Here is a 16,948-nt window from a genome sequence, read left to right as displayed (position 1 = left end):
GGGAGTGCTCTGTGTGTGTGTCCATCCCACATGTAGGTGCTCTTATTTTTTTATAGCTTCTGTTGATTCTCTTGCCACCTAGAGGAAAATAAAGATTGTCTTATGACTCATGAGCATGAAACTGATCAGAGACGGAAATCTTCTGGAGGATTTTGTTACAGGTATTGCAAGATGCTGTTTGAGCACATGAAGGCTCAGAGCAGAAGTCAGGAGTCCAAGGTAGATTGGAGGGTAGATGCTGTTGCTTTAACAGTATTAGAACTTCCAATGCGGCAAAAGAGGGCTAAGAACTAAGAAAGTTCAAGTCTACCTAGAACTCCTTGTAACCAAGGTCCTATGCACATTGACTTTTAAATAAGCTTCACAGAAAAGCCATCCAACTTACTTCTAAATAAAGGTGGTTGGGACTGAGATATAACTTGCACTAAAAGGCAAAACACTGTGGGAGTTATAAGGTAGAAACTTTGACCAAGATTTTCAATTTATATGGATTAAACCTCTGGTAAAGTCCCAGCAAATGAGGTTCTGAGTAGGGCTTTCAGTAGCGAAATTATTAGATTCAGGTAGGCAGCCGTGTTGGTCTGACACAGTCGAAATAAATTAAAAAATTATCCAGTAGCACCTTAGAGACCAACTAAGTTTGTTCTGGGTATAAGCTTTTGTGTGGTGCTACTGAACAATTTTTAAAAAATTTTATTTATTTCAAATTATTAGAGTTTGACTCTATCCATAAGGTGTATTTACATAACCCCCCCCCAAATGCAAAACAGACACTAAAGCTCTACGAAGTGTACCCAACACTGAGGTCAGACGAGCCCCTCAAGATATACCTGGAGAAAAGTCTTACTTGTTCAACTCCTCTTGACTTGGGTATCAATCAGATAAACCCATATGCTGCCCCTCTTAACAGTAAAATATATTAAGCCTCAGAGGGTGAAAGTGCATTCTGGTTACATGTCAGCACAGAGACAAAAAGGCTTATTTTTAAATTGTGATCTTTGAAAGAGACTGTGCTTCCAAAAGTGAACATCTAAATTCTGATCAAGATTCTTTGGCCAGGAACGCTAATATTGGAAGCAACAGAAAATATGTCAGTCCAAAGCTTTGAAAAAAAAATGTATGTCTTACACCCCTTTTGAAGAGACAGCAAGAAGGTAGCTTTCCTCACATCTTCTGGGAGAAGGTTCCATAGTTTTGGAGCAGTCACTATAAAAGGCCTGCACTAAATAGTTGAAGCTTATTTATTTGGTTATATTTCACAAGTTTTATATACCACTTGATTGTAAGAAAACCTTCAAGCAGTTTACAAGAAGAATAAAATAAAAAAAATTATCAGTAAAAAGATGCTATTTGAAACATTAAAAAAAAAACAAGTATAAGCTCAAAGCCAGAATAAACACATGTCTGGATAGACTTGCCTGAAAAGAAATATTTTTCGCAGGCACTGATAAGGTGCCTGCCTGATGTCACTAGGCAGGGAATCTATGTCATCTACAAGGGAAGCTCCATGTAGACTGCACTACAGCTATCAAGCTTGGAAACTACAGTGGCATGGATCAGCATAGCAAGAGGGAGGGAGGAAGGGAGGAGGTAAAACTTCCATATGACCAGAATATCATAGGAGACCCTGCTGGCAACACCTCCAACCTGTTTCTCAAGAAGCAGTGGTAGGTCCAAGAGTATTCCCAATATTCTTTAATAAAGGTCTCTGTGATTTATCTTAATTAGGGAATCACAGGAAGGCTAATCTCCTCCACATCCTTGCCATTCCATATCAGCATGAATATATATTGATCTCACTGAACAACTACAGGTAACTTTGTATGTTCTGAATTAACAGTAGGAATGGGGAACATGGGACTATCCAGATGTTGTTGTACTACAGCTTTCATCATCCCTAAACTACCGACCATGCTGACCAATGCTGATGGCATTTGGAGTCCAACAATATCAGGAGGGTCTTATGTTTTCCATTCCTGCTCAACAAAATTGTGGAAAAGGTCATCATTTTATGGATGCAATGTGTTGTTTAAGAACTGGCCTTAAACTTTTGCAGGATTCTATCCAAGCCCTGAAAGAGAAATTCATCTCAGAATGCATTATTTGCAGATATCTTTATTAGATTTAAATGAAAGGAAAGCAATACAAATTATGCTTTCCATTTTGATTATAGACCATGTTTCTATGGTAGTTGCAAATAAAAAGCTGAATAAGCTTGAATTCATATATGAAAAGCCACTCTAAATCTCAACTGGAAGGTTTCTTAAACACAGATATTTGTATAATACCGTATGTAGCTTTAGGATCTGTTTGGAGTGATTTTGCTCAGAAAATATTGAAAGAAAGCATAATTAAATCATACTATCAAATTAAACAGGATATAGGTCAAGCACACATACATTTCCTCCAGAATCTTCAAGTGAGGCAGATACTACATTTGTTGGTGCTACAAGGATCCCTAAAAGACTACACAAAGTTTGAAAAGTCAGTGTTATGGGTGAACAAATGTAAGAAAAAGCCAGGTACACACTCCCTCCAACAGTAGCCTGGATAACAAGAATGAGGGACATAGCTTATATGATTAAACAAACAAATGTAACAGGGGTCAGAAGAGGCAGGCAACAGGATAACTTTGTTGTGAAACTGAGTTTATTCATCTTTCACTGGAATAAGTGTAATGTGCAATTAATCTGTATACAGTATTAGGTGAAATATAAATAGAACAGCACCAATCCATTTACACAGGGCTCTCTTCTTTCAACTAGCATTTCAGATCTCAAGTCACTTATTTTAAAATCCCTGTTATGAATAAAGCAGTAGGTATTATTGTGAATGTTAATCAAATTAATCCAATTAATCTGGAATGAAGGAGACTGGAAGTACAAGAGAGAATTGTGGAAACGATGTAATTTACAGCAGAGTTGTGAAGTATATTCATTATGTTAAGCATCTCAGGAATTTAATGAAATGTTATGTATATTATTTTACTGACAAGAAGAAGTGGGGAAAGAAACAACAAATACTGATTACTCTTTCTCTCACACACACTTTTAAACTGTACCCAAAAGGACATCAAAAGGGCCCTACCTAAGCACTTGAAGGGGTAAGAAAAAAAGGCACCAGAGAGTATAGGAACAGAAAACCCAACTGGATGAGAAGTGAAGGTCTGTGGCTTTTGCTTCACATGTGCTCCCTACCCCTCCTCCCTTTCTTCTTCTTCCTTGGCAAAGATAAATGAAGAAGAAGAAGAAGAAGAAGAAGAAGAAGAAGAAGAAGAAGAAGAAGAAGAAGAAGAAGAAGAAGAAGAAGAAGAAGAAGAAGAAGAAGAAGAAGAAGAAGAAAGCCACAATCTTTGTCCACCCGCCCACCGCTATTACCGGTACCTAAGGGGGAAGGGACTTTTCCAAATAACCCAAAACCACATGTGCTCAGACACAATAGCTCAAAAGGCAGGCTAGGTAGCGGACCAACCCACTTTGTACTGCTAACAAGGGGAACCTAATTACAGGAAGAGGTTAAAGAGGGGCAGATAAAAGGGATACAAAATTTCAACATCTGTTGCTATAAAGGGATAAGAAGTGGGGAAAGGCAAAGGTGTCGGTTTGGTGTCAGAGATGGCATGAAGCCAATTTCAAAGAGTTAAAAAGATCGAGAACTGAAGAGGAAAAATTAGAGGGTTCCTTTAAAAAAAAAGCTGTCACAAGTACTTTTAAGAAAAAGATTATTTAGAAGAGGGAAGAATGTTTGGAAATAGTACAGCTAATTATGACCAGTGTCCACAGGGTCTCTGCAGAGCTGTGGGATCAAGGTGCATGTTAGAGCACAAGAAAAGTCTCATTGGATCAGGTGAATGGTCCATCCAGCCCAGGACTCAACAGTAGCCAGTTAGGTGTATGCAAGTATATACACAGGCATATGCACACATGTTCACACACTCATTATCCATGCCCTTCTTTTCACCTCCACCTTCTGCTTAAAGACATCTTGCAGAGGATGCATTGTCATCAATAATGCCATTCATGACTTTGTCAGATTATTGTTTGTGTGCATTATTATATCCAGTGACAGTGGGATTCAGGAACCAACTGTGAATAGCATCAAAAGTGTTATTTACTGTTTTAAATAATACTAGAAGGAGAAAGTACCCGAAGTTTGTCCAACAGTTTTAAAGCACATGCAAGCTTTGTTCCCCAGTTCCCTACTGGCCACCAATCATCATTCAGGCCTCTCCCTGGGCCACATCTTTTGAAAAATATTAATCTTCTTTATTTACTCCAGAATGCATTTTGTGTACCTAACACATATTTCCTTCCTCGGAGACAGTAACCAGGACTTTTATAGTACTGAGGCCACAATACAAAAGTTTAGAACGGTTCTGTTGCAATATTGGATATTTATAGCAAGCTGCTAATTTTACCAAGACAGTGCTTATGTAAATAAACAAACAGCTATCTAAGCATATCACCCAGATTTTTTCTGGGCAATATCCCTATTTTGGTTTTCTATAGAGCAGATAAGAGAAAGTGGACCCAGAACAAGTGACAATGGCAAACATCTTACACACATGTCAGTGGCAGAGGTGGGAGCAGAAATATGGATCTGAACACATAGTCTAGCATACTACCACTGCAACATTGTCCCAAAAGTGATGAGCTACATGGGTAAAGAGAAACATTCAGAAGCAGCATCTGTTTCCCATCCCCCTGAGGGTGGGAGCCCTCCAAGCTCCACTAAGATTCTGTGCTATGTTTGGTGTCCAAGCAGCATAGCATAGCTTTTCACACATCCAAAGTGTTAGAAACACAGGGTCAGAAAAAAAGCAAAGGTCATCCCATCACCAACCAAGTAAAGTCACAAACAGAAACCACACCTTTGGTGTAATTCTGTGGCATGTTCCAACTTCTTGAGCCAATGCATCAGAAAGAGAGGCACCCAAAAATCTTTCTGGGAAAACAACACCCAAATGGACCACCATAGTTCAGCTAAAAGATGGGCAGCAAAAGGGCTTTGGAAAGAAACAACTACTAAGGTAGCATAATCCATTTGGCCACAGTCAAGCCAACATTAGATGAGAGGGGGGAAAGAGAATAAGGTGGCGAGACCAAAAGGAAAAAAAAAGATAGGGGTCAGCCTGGAATGTGCCTGCTTCCTTGGTCTCAGTTCTGGGATCTTTAGTAAAGCTCTGCAGCTGGATCACAATGATCAGCAATCCAACAGTGTCCTGTGGCCCCGTGAGGGCAAAGGAAGGAGACTTGGATACTAAATAGAGCAAGCCACACAATCTGCTACTGCACAGACAAATGTTTATCTACCTAGAACTGCCAAAGCAGAAAAAGGAGGTACAAGGGGTTTGTCAGCAAGAGTGGGAAAAAGATATAGGGAGAGGTATGTGACAAAGAGATGTACAGCTGAATGGGCAAGAAGGTTACAGAATATTGAGAGGAGCAGCAGAGGAAGGAAAGAGAAAACGTGACACTTGAAAGATTAAAATTGTGAAGAAGCACAAGGCTGTTTGGAGAGGAAGGAAAGAAAGAAGGGAGGGAAGGAGGGAGCTCCAGTATTGAGGTGGCAAATGAGCCAGAAGCAGGAAGGCTATAAATAATGAAGAAAATATTCAAACACTTAAGCTATACAAAATGTGTTGGGAGGGGGAATCTATCAATTGTTCTCTTACTACATAAAGCATTCTAGAGTGCAAGTAAGTCAGGTATGTCCAAAGTCAGTTTATTTCCTGGGGTAAAATCCTTAAAAAAGTTCAACAACTTTGGTCTACCACATGTTCACTTCATCAAATCTGGCCCTATTTTTCAAAAAACTGGACACCCCTGAAATAAGTAGCAGAAGTATTTATGGACTTGTAGGTATTCTGACTCCTTTGGACAGTGTGAGGGCTAACTACATTGGTGGGTTCAGAAGAGAACACAAACTCACAAAAAATAACCCTTGGCTGGAAAAAGCAATGCAGCAACAGAACAAAAATTAAAATACCAGTAGGGAGAAACACTGCTGGTCCTTTTCCTCCATAGTTGCCCAAATTTCACCAACTACCACTTCTTGTGAGAAGTTGCCCCACCATCTACAGACGTCCGATTAACTTGTATATGTGAGAGACCCAAATTGTGTAGACTTTTGCTCCTCCCTCCATGTGAGGCCTGAGATGGGCAGCCCAGTGGCACAGTGCATTCCACTAAAAACAAGTGAAAAGGGAGGAATCCGTGACACTCAGCAGCCACTGTCGGTAGTTTCCCATTGGCTGGATGGTTCCAGGCTTTAGCTCTGCCTGTCAGTCAGGCTTTTGCCTTATTGAAAGATCAAACTCCATCCTGCCTGTTCATTACCTTAATCCTATTTTCTACATAGCTTTATTATCTCTAGAGGCTTCCTTGGGAAAGGCAGAAAAGGTGACACAACCACTCCTCACTTGCTCCTCGGTGCTGCTTCTATTTGAGGTAAGCCAGGAGAAGTTCATGGGCAAGGAGGGTGGGGACAGGAAAAGCCAAAGCAGCTCTCATTCTTCCTGTAGTCTAAGCACAGGAACCACATTACACGTAATTCACATTACACGAAATTCACCAAGCACAGAGACTGTTAATCAGCAAACCCACATTGCCGTTTTACTGCACAACCTAACAACAAATCTTATTATGAGCACTGCTCAGGCAGACTGCAAGAATTGCAAAAGGGGTTAAATCTAGCAAGGCATTTTACAACCTACATTAAAACATCAAATAAAACAATCCACATTACGGAAGAAAGTCCAAAGCAACATAGTTAACAGGAAACTAAAATATTATCTTAAAGATTTCAAAATAAAACATGACGAAGGGGGTTGAACTACAGAATGCACATTCAGTGCAGCAAAGATAACAACAACAAAATCTTAAACATTTCAAAAGAAATTATTACTAAAGGAAGTCAGATATAAAATGCATGCTTCAAAGAGCATAATGAGCAGGGGGGGGGGGTTATTATCATAAGCATAGTCTACCAGTCCTTTTCCAAACACAATTCGAAGTGCTGGTTTTAACCTAACTGGCTTGAGACCAGAGTATCTATCTGGACCTGCCTGGACATAAACATCGGTCTGAGGTCCTGCTTCACATTCTCTTACCTGAAATAAGTTAAGATGCTGTTGACCAGAAAAAGAGCCTTTTCACTTGTGGCTTTCATCTATTCCAGTGCCATATTTGTTTGAAGTGCCAGGTGAAATCCTTTTTTATTTGCCTTGGCCTTATATTACGTTTGAATTTCATTGCTGTAAATGAGTGGTGGAGTTCTGGAATTCTCACTGGTTTCAAATGCTAAATGATTACCAATTTAAAAAATGAATCCAGGAATAGATACCATAATCTAATCTCTAGCAAGAAGGAAAATGCAAGGCTAAAGTCAATTGTCCTACCTTGTCAATAAAACACAAAAAGAAATGGGCATAAGTCGCTAGAAGATGGATGAGAATCAAAATTAGGAAACAAGCCCAAATTATATATATTTTTTAAAAACCCACACATGTTCAACAGAAAAAATTGCATAGACAAAGTATGGAAATATATTCATTGGTGTGTGTGTGCGAAGAAGAAGAAAGTATACAAACATCTCCAATGTAGGATTTTGGTCCAGAGATTAATGACTAAGCTGAACCAGATGACTTCAAGTCTCATCTACTTCTGTGTTATTGGTACACATTCATTTTCAACTACGGTCAGGTCTTAGAAAGTTTCCACAGGTATTCATCCCACAGGCAGATTTTCCTATTCACTGCCACAACTGTAAGAAAGTCTTACCTCCCCAAGTCCCAGATTCTCAAAGGTGAGGTATGTCCACAGCAAGCAGTTCCAGTCACAAATGAACTGTCAATCAAGGAAGAAAAAACAAAACATTATTAGCCATCCTCTTTGTACCATTACTAAATATTTGTGTGACCACAAGCAGATGAAATACACAGAGGCCAGACGCCGAAACATTTGAGAGTTGTAATGCATGAACTTCCATGCCCTGAAACCACAGCAGTAAAAAGCAAAGTGCACAAGCTGGAATAGAGTCTGCAATGGGGCTGCGGTTCAAGTCAAGGCATTGGACTAGGAAATATGGAAAGGTGTTCTTTTAACACGAGCTCTAGTGCAACTCTAAACATTATTCAGGTTTCTAGTCTCAAGATAGTAATATAACCAGAAAAACTAAATGCCTACCATCATGACAATGCCAGCATAAACAGATGATTCCCAGCTTCCTAATCTATTTACTTTAAATGGAGGAAGGGGGGAGCATTTTTCTGCAAAATCTATTTCAAGACTAGCCATCCTATACCTACACACATAATGAACTGGCTCACATGACGTGCTAAGCCAAACCTTTGCTTTGCAAGACTGCACAAACATGTGGACTCCCAGAGAGTTGCTCTCAGTCACTTGGTTCCTCCTGTCCTTTTTGCATTAAGCTAAGCCAAAGTTTGGCTTAGCATATCATCTAAACAAGGACTTGTGGTTCAATTCTGTCCTCACTAACTCTAAGCTGAAACCAAGAGCAAACATTGGCTACAACTGAGTGAAGAGAGAGCATAACCACAAGCTCCAGTTCAGAAACATGCTAAGCCAAAGCTTTGAATACCTGCTCAGAGCAACTCAGCAACTATCAGGACCAGGGAGGAGCAAAGGGGCTGCAAGCTCCTCTCAAAAGCCCACACCTCTGCACGGTCTTGCTAAGCCAATGCTTGACTGAGCATATCATGTGAACCAATGTAATGCCTTTCTCCAATTTGCAGCACTGTTAGTGCTGATCCATATTGCCTATGTAGGAAGATTATTGCAGCACACAATTATTATCTCCACCCCCATTGTTCTGCCCGGACACTGAGGTCCAGCACTGAGGGCCTTCTGGCAATTCCCTCACTGCGAGAAGCCAAGTTACAGGGAACCAGGCAGAGGGCCTTCTCAGTAGTGGCACCCGCCCTGTGGAATGCCCTCCCACCAGATGTCAAAGAGAAAAACACCTACCAAACTTTTAGAAGACATCTGAAGGTAGCCCTGTTTAGGGGAGCTTTTAATGTTTGACGGAATATTGTATGTTAATATTTTGTTGGAAGCTGCCCAGAGTGGCTGGAGAAACATGGGCAGGGTATGTATGTATGTATGTATGTATGTATGTATGTATGTATGTATGTATTATTATTATTATCATCATCATCATCACAGTCAGAATTAGTACATGAAAAGATCTTAGCACTCCTTAGGCAGGTTGAACAAAGTACAAAGCTGAAGGTATCAGTGCAACTGCAGTCATAATGGCTGCTTCATCCCCCATTTTTGTGGTGTAAGTGTCCAACTGCCTTTTTCAGCTGGACATCCGGATCAGAAGATTATCTCTTGGAGTGGCTTCATAAACACATCCACAGTAATCACACACAGACAAACACAAAAGCAGCAACTCCCCAGTCTCACCCCAAGTCCCATAGCTTCTTGCTGAAATCGTGCAACTTTTCAGACCGAACATGTCCTGGTTCTTTTGTTGTTCTGCTTCCCACCCCACCCTGATTTTCTTCTTTTGCACTATAGTGTAAGAGTGCACTTTAGAAGGCAATTAATGTGGCAACATCAAGGAAACTCGCAGAATAAATAATGAGTATGGTCTACCACTATGACACACTGCAGAATACACCTGGCAAAAAAACAAAATGAAACACCAGTCTAGAGCACCCTGAGATTGCAAGTGTTAGATTGCAAGTGTTAGATCTTCTTGAAAACCAACAATGTTGCTGTTGATACTTCAGGATTTGTGGGCAAGGAATTCAAGGAATATCTGGTTTGTTTGTTTGTTTGTTTGTTTGCTTGCTTGTTTACTTGCTTGCTTCAATGTGCCAACCAGAGTTAGTTTTTTCTTAGCTAATTCCCTGGACTGTGGCACAGCCTAGAACCCAATAAATGTGATATTAGTTTCTCTGACACTATTTGGTCTAGGTTTCATGCTGCTGAGAAACCCTTCTTTCCGCACATATATATCATAAACATAATAAAGTTTATGGGCTTGATATCATCCTTCACTTGCCTCATTGGATGTCCTCCTTGGAATGGTACCACTTGTTTGTCAATTCTAATGTTTTCACATGGGACAAAGCATTGTGGGACAGTGTTGGTAAACATCCCACAGGTTTTGCATGGGGGAAGCCTGTCTCTCACACTGGTTGTTCAGCATTGAAGCTGATCATCAAATCCCAGGCCTTTACTGACTAAGAAGGCCAGTGACATATTGGTCTGGAAGTGTTGAGGGCAACCCTTAACAGCACATTTTGCACAGAACTTTTTGTGAATAGAGGAAAGTGGCCATCTCAAGGTCCTTGACTGAGAGCTGTCATTAAGTCTGACACCTGTCAAAGTAAGAGTCCTAGGTGCTTGCAAACATATGCAGATCCAACTGGGGGCTTGGTGACCCCAAAAGCAATCAGTAAACTTTGTACAAAATGATAGTTTGATAAAAAAATAAAATAAACTGTTTTGCTGGATCACAATGAATGTTTCAGCTGCAGAAAAATGCTTTTAAAAATCAGGTTTGTACAAGGTTTTTGTAAACAGGTGGGGCACTATTGATCCCCAATGTCATTTGTGGTAATGTTAAGGAAAGTGAATGATTCATCCACTATGAAAACAGTCAAAATAATGGGTGGTATTCAACTATATTTTACTCAAAATAGACTCATTGAAATTCATGAACATGTCTATGTTATGTCCATTGATTTCAAGAGATCTACCCTGAGTAAAATTTGATGACAATCATTCAATTTTTCCCACTCTATATGCACTTTTCTCACACAAAATGGACAGAATAGGTTCTGAGGTAAGTACCTGTTGACATGACAAGTAACTAATAAATCAAGAGCATCTGAGAAGGTTGCTTTCACCCCATCGCCTTACAAGCATAGGTCTTCATTTTCTCTGACATTCCAATAGAGATAAATTTGTAACACCCAACCATAAGAGTAAAACCATAGATTTTTAACTAAACTGAGGAGAACCCTAAAATATCACATGGCAATTAATTGCTCACCAGGAATAAGGAGTTGTGGAATACAAATAAAATAAAATAAGTTATGCGCTTGGCCCACTGTTGATGCAGGGTTAAAAGCCAGAAGAAAGTGATTGATTTCTGTCTATCAACCAGCTAGCAGGTTCCCTTGAGGTCCAACTGAAGGTCCAAGTTGCTGACCTGATGCCCATGATAAGGATCTGCCCCACTTCTCATAGGCTATGTCAGAACACTGACAAGCTCTTAATATGGAAAAGTGAAATATAAATATTTTGAAATAAAAAAATTAAGTATAGAGCATCATATCAACTGACACACATTTTGAAGTCGGCAAACAATTTTCAGCAGCCCAGAACTACAAAGTGAGGTGCTGGATGTTTTGTCTCTTTCCCCGCTTTACCATAAGCCATTAGTAAATAGTAACGCCAATTACTGTGGTCAGAAACATAATAGCAGCTCGGAAATCACTGACGTGGGCAATTGGGTTTTAAAGGTTTTCGCTCCCTCTCCCCCTCGCTCTGGCTATACAGGCATACAGAAGAAGTATGCAGCATCCCTCCAGAGACTGCACAGGTCTAAATTAGCATCAAGGTATGCCAATAAGAAATGAGAAGTGGGTGGAGATCACCAGCACTAACCCCTGCCACTCTGCTGGTACAGCCTCCAAGCCAGTTTGTGGTAGGGATTAGAAATTTCTTGGCAGTTGACTTCCACATTGCTCCTTAGCTTTGTACCACTACTTTGTACCACTCTAGCTACACAGATCCTGACCCACCAATGTACCCTGCCAACCTAGTCCAGAAAAGGGTCTGTAGGAAATCTCATAATTGGAATGTTTCTGTTGTTGAGGTTAAAGAGAGTGATGCCATTTCCTGCACATTCAATTCTAATATTATGGCTCTGGTGTTATTTTTTGAGAGCATAAAGGGGCTATCCACATTTTCAACTTTCTAGCTACTGTACTTTAAATTAATTCAAATCTTCAAATGTTGTCACCACCTTCAAAAGGGGGGGGGGGGAGACCCAGGTAACTACTGACTGGTGAGCTTGACATCAATACCAGGGAAGGTCCTAGAGCAGACAATTAAACAGTTTGTGTAAAAGCACTTGGGAAAAGATGCTGTGATTACTAAGACTCAGTATGGGTTTTTCCAAAACAAGTCACGGCAGACGAATATTATTTCTTTTCTTTTTAAAACAGATTTACAAGCTTAGTGGATCAGGGGAATGCTGTGGATGCAGTGTATCTCAATTTCAGTCAGGCTTTTGAAAAAGTCCCCCATATATTTTTGTGGAGAAGTTGGTAAAATATGGATTGGACAAGGTAACTGTTAGGTGGATTTGTAGCTCGCTGGCTTACCAAACCCAAAGAATGCTCACTAACATTTCCTCAGCATCCTGGAAAAAAGTAGCAAGTGGGGTGACACAGGGTTCTGTCCTGGGCTCGTTGTCCAACGTCTTTATAAACGACTTGGATAAAGGAATTGAGTGAATGCTCATCGCACCTGCAGATAACACCAAAACTAACAAAATGAATTTCAATAGAGACAAATGACAGGTTTAACACTTAGGCAGGCTGCACAAACATAAGATGGGGAACACCTGGCTTGCCAGTGGTAAACGTGAGCATATTACACCCGTCCTGGCCTGATTGTACTGGGTGCCAATTAGTTTCTGGGCCCAATTCAAGTTCTGGTTTTGACCTATAAAGCCTTAAACGATTCAAAACTACCATACCTCAAGGGCCGCCTCTCCCCATATGAACCAATACAACTATTACAGCTCTAGAACCTAGACATACAGTGCACTATAGGAGAAGCCAGGCTGGCAGAAGTAGGCCAATTGTTCAATGTTTGCCATAAAAGGAAAATAAAGATTAAAGTTGCCACTTGAATATATTCTCAGCATTGATGTATTGTAGATGAACCCCAGGCAACCAAAAGCATCCAAAATATAGCATATGCACTGCAGGTATCACACTTTATTTCCAAGTATCAAGACCGCCTCCAGGTTGTCAGTTGTTTTAGAACTAAGGCTTAATGTGCTACCCTGTCTCTTGCAGCTGCATCCCAATTAACCATGTTTCAGTTCTTTCCCATTTTATCCCATAATTCCACCCATTCTACTCTATTAACCCAACACTTTCCACCAAGTCCTGCATTGCGCTTTACATATGGGACTCCAGAATCTGGCGGCATCGCACAAGCTTCTATCTCTGTTCTTCTCTCCCGCCTATCCCCACACCCTTTAAACTGGATGTTATCATCCCATTTTGGAAATTATTCTATATGAAGGATCATCGAACCAAGAAACAAAGAACCTATTACTTAGCAAGAGCCCAGCAGCTGGGAAATGGGGGGTACGGCAAAGGGGGCTGAGGGCGGTCTCGTTGGGACAAAGAGTCTGGGCGTTAGGGAGGAATGAACCCAAGTGTCATAAAGAAACAAGGGGAGGAACTGAGTGCACAGAAAGAGGAGACCAAAGAGAAGGACACTTTGCCTGAGCCTCTTTCAACCCCAGAGCTGTGCTAGCCACATAGACCCAAACTTGTGCAGCCTTTGAGTCCGCACCGACACGCTCTGGCAAGGGCGGCCACCAAAGCTGTCAAATCCTTCACCAACTTGCCCATCAATTGCATTCAGCTCTTCCCGACCCACATTGGCATTTTAATTACTGTTGGGTAAACTAATTTGTCCAAATGAAGGCAACTCGGCCTAATAGAATATGCAGGCTCCCTGACCTCTGACAGGCAATGACACAGGATACAAAAGGAGGCAGAGGAAAGCTTTTTTTTAATCAGAGCCTTATTACTCTCTATTACTCCAATTAGTCAAGCTCCAGTGCTCTGAATTGGGGGGGAAATTGCAATTAAATCAATTTTTGATGGTCTGGAAGTGGGTTACCGAACCGCCTGGCCTGTGAATAACTGATATTATAGCAGCAAAGGTCAAAGTCTTTGTCGGCACCTGTGGGCCCCCCGCCTTTCCTGCCTCTTCCTCCTCATTGCTCCTGTGCTCCTGCTAAAGCAAATCATTAGAACATGTCACGTCTTATCGTGGCTGCCACCAGCCCCGCTAACCTAATCAGTTGACATCATTATAGAAGGTAACTCCTGCAGTCTGAATTTAGTGCTAAGGTCACACAAACTTACTGCGTCCCCCCTGCTGGAGGGTGATGGGAGGAGGGGCCCCAACAGTAGCAACATTGTAAAGGGCAGGAGGGAGGTGGACATTGCACAGCGGTTGGTCCTAAACTGAATCTACAAAACGTCATGGAGTATATCCAACTGTACACACATATCCAGAGATGATTGGATGGTGAGAGAATGTTCTTCTCTCCCAGGAAAAATCACACAACAAATTAAACTATCAGCAGTTTAGTTTTAATTGACCGGTTCCCGGTCTCTATATATCACGCAGGAGCATGGGTGGAAATCAAACAATTAAAAGTCAGCAAGTGGGTCTGACAGAATTCAGCACTGCGGAGACAGGTTCTAGCTGAGCCTGGAGCCTGCTGGACTACTTGCAAGGAATTCATTTGTTTTTAACAGGCAGAATACAGAACTGTAATCCAAAGGCTGTTTCTAAGACAGTCTCCAGCCTGAAGTGGTACAATCCATTCTACTGTCTCAAAGACTCTACCACCTCATTCTCCCATATGTGTAGAATCCTCATTGGGATTCAAACTAGGAATGAAACTAGACGTTAGGTGGGAATCATTGTATTCCCCACCCCATGTTTCTCCCATAATGCAAAGGGAGTGCCTGCAGAGAAAAATCAGCAGGCAAAAAAAAAGGTGTACATAATTCTCCCCTAGCATCTAATTCTCACTATTCCCCTTGCCTTAACTTTTTTATTTGATATTCTTGGTACAGGCTATTTCTGAAATATTTATTTAAAATTATTCATAGCCCACTCTATTTCCAAAAAGGTATTCCAGAGCAATTTCAATAATAGAGACAATAATGATATTTAAATGTTTTTAAAAAATCTTAAACATCCGCCAAGTTTTTCTGGAGACTGATTCTTAATTTTTATTATTATTGCTTTACACTGTTCAGTTTTATTTGAGATATACTGCTGTGTTTTGTTTTGTTTTAACTCATTTTCATCTAGCTTTTATTGAATGTTTTGCTGAATTTTGTACATTAATAGAACGTTGTATTTTAATTGTTTTATGTAAGCTGCTTAAATATTTTAATTACGTTAAGTGGCATTTCAAAATAAAAACATAAAGAACACTCAAATAAGAAAACCAAATAAAAATAAACATCAGTGAGAGCAGTAAAATTTCATCGGAACAGATTAAGTAGACAACAAAGCACCAAAAGGTCCGGGTAAACAAGTAGGTCTTGTAAAATTCACAATAGTAAGTACCAGCCTTATTTGGAATGGGAGGGAATTCCATAAGCAGAGCGCTTGTAGTGGAAATGCCCTCTGTCATGTCACCACACGCTGAATCTCAGGTCTTGATGTGCCACACCATACCGAGTACATAGGCATGTGGCACTTGCAGACAAGCTTCCCCAACAGATCCAGTAGCGACATCCAAACCTGTACATATCTGAACCATTTCACAAAGCAATCACCTTCGAAATGTGAAAAGTGTCCATGGAGCATTTGTACGGGGGAGTGTTTTTTGAGCAGGAGGAGTGGGTTTAAAGCGAGCCTCTATCTTGCAGTGCATATGGAGAGCACACACTTTGCATACAGAAGGTCCCAGGCTCAAACCTTGGTGTCTTCATTTATAAGGATCAGGAAGCAGGTGATGTGAAAGCCCTCTACCTGAGACCACAAAGAAACACTGCCATTGGGAGTAATACTGGGCTAGTTGAACAAATAATTCCACCTGGTATAAGGCAGCTTCTTATAAATCAAGAACCAAGACTCATAGGAACAGCAGCTTCCTGTAGCACACAGTTGGCAGGATGAGGCAGAAGTGATCAACTTTTTTCTCCAGGACATCTCATTGTGGTGAGTGCACCATGATTATACATTTCATACTGGTCCCTGCCAACCATGGGAAATAGTAGTGACCAGCTTTATCTGAAGCACCACACACACTGGATTAGGGCTATTGGAAATGCTGAAATTAGACTCTCAGCTCCTGAATTAAACCCATATGGGAAAGTGCTTGGTTTAAATTTTGCAAACCAGAAAGTGTACAGAATCCAACTCTCTAAACTGCCTTCCCCCACTAAAAAAAGTCCTTTAGAATCCAAGTTCATCCAACTTTAAATCCCTACGTGTTGATTCTTTATCCATTATTTTATTTCAGAATACAGAGTCCTTTGATGCCCACTGCATTCTGCCTGCAAAAGCTTTGACGCATCATTTTATATTTGCTTGATCAGCAGACTGTAGATGAACTCACCACATGGCTTATTTTTCCAGCTCTCAAATCTGTCTCATTACATTGTTCTGCACATTCAATCCATTTCTGTGCAGCTTAGTGCCTAAAAGCATAGTACATTTAAAATACAATATGTAAAACAAATAAATAAAATTAATGTATCAAAAGAAACGGCACAGATGAAAGCAACTGACACTATCCCCTCCAAAGCATGGTAAAATAAAATATTGGCTTGCTTTTATGATGCCAGTAAGGAGCTAGGTCTTTGGGCTTGAGAAGTAATAACATTCTTAAAAAGAGGTACTACCACAGAGAAGACACTGTTCCTACTAAACACTAACCTAGTTTCTGGCAAGGAAAGTACCTGGAGATATTGATGTGCAGGGAGGTGCATAAAGGAGAAGATAACCTTCTTAGTTAGCCTGGACCCAGACCACTTAGGGTTTTAAATATCAATGTCACTGATGCTTTGTTAGAGGGTGGCCCAGGAGGTCTGAGCAATGGATCGTTTTTTAATATAAAAACCTTAAGATTTTCACTTTACGTTGCTTCCAGAACTGCTAGACAAGCTGCAAAGCATAAT

General features: G+C 40.6%; 1 protein-coding gene across 1 annotated transcript in view; it reads right to left on the bottom strand.

The window, feature by feature from the left end:
- FBXW4 (F-box and WD repeat domain containing 4) overlaps positions 1 to 16,948 on the bottom strand; it is a 73,868-nt gene that overhangs the window by 11,913 nt on the left and 45,007 nt on the right. The window contains exon 6 of the mRNA XM_035134119.2: positions 7,782 to 7,847. Within this exon, the coding sequence (XP_034990010.1) occupies positions 7,782 to 7,847 (66 nt within the window). The remainder of the gene's footprint in view (positions 1 to 7,781; positions 7,848 to 16,948) is intronic.

The sequence above is a fragment of the Zootoca vivipara genome, chromosome 5 (genome assembly GCF_963506605.1).
Source record: "Zootoca vivipara chromosome 5, rZooViv1.1, whole genome shotgun sequence".
NCBI classification, from domain to species: Eukaryota; Metazoa; Chordata; class Lepidosauria; order Squamata; family Lacertidae; genus Zootoca; species Zootoca vivipara.
Note: the sequence above shows the minus strand (reverse complement) of the source record. Positions and strands in the feature narration are given on the sequence as shown.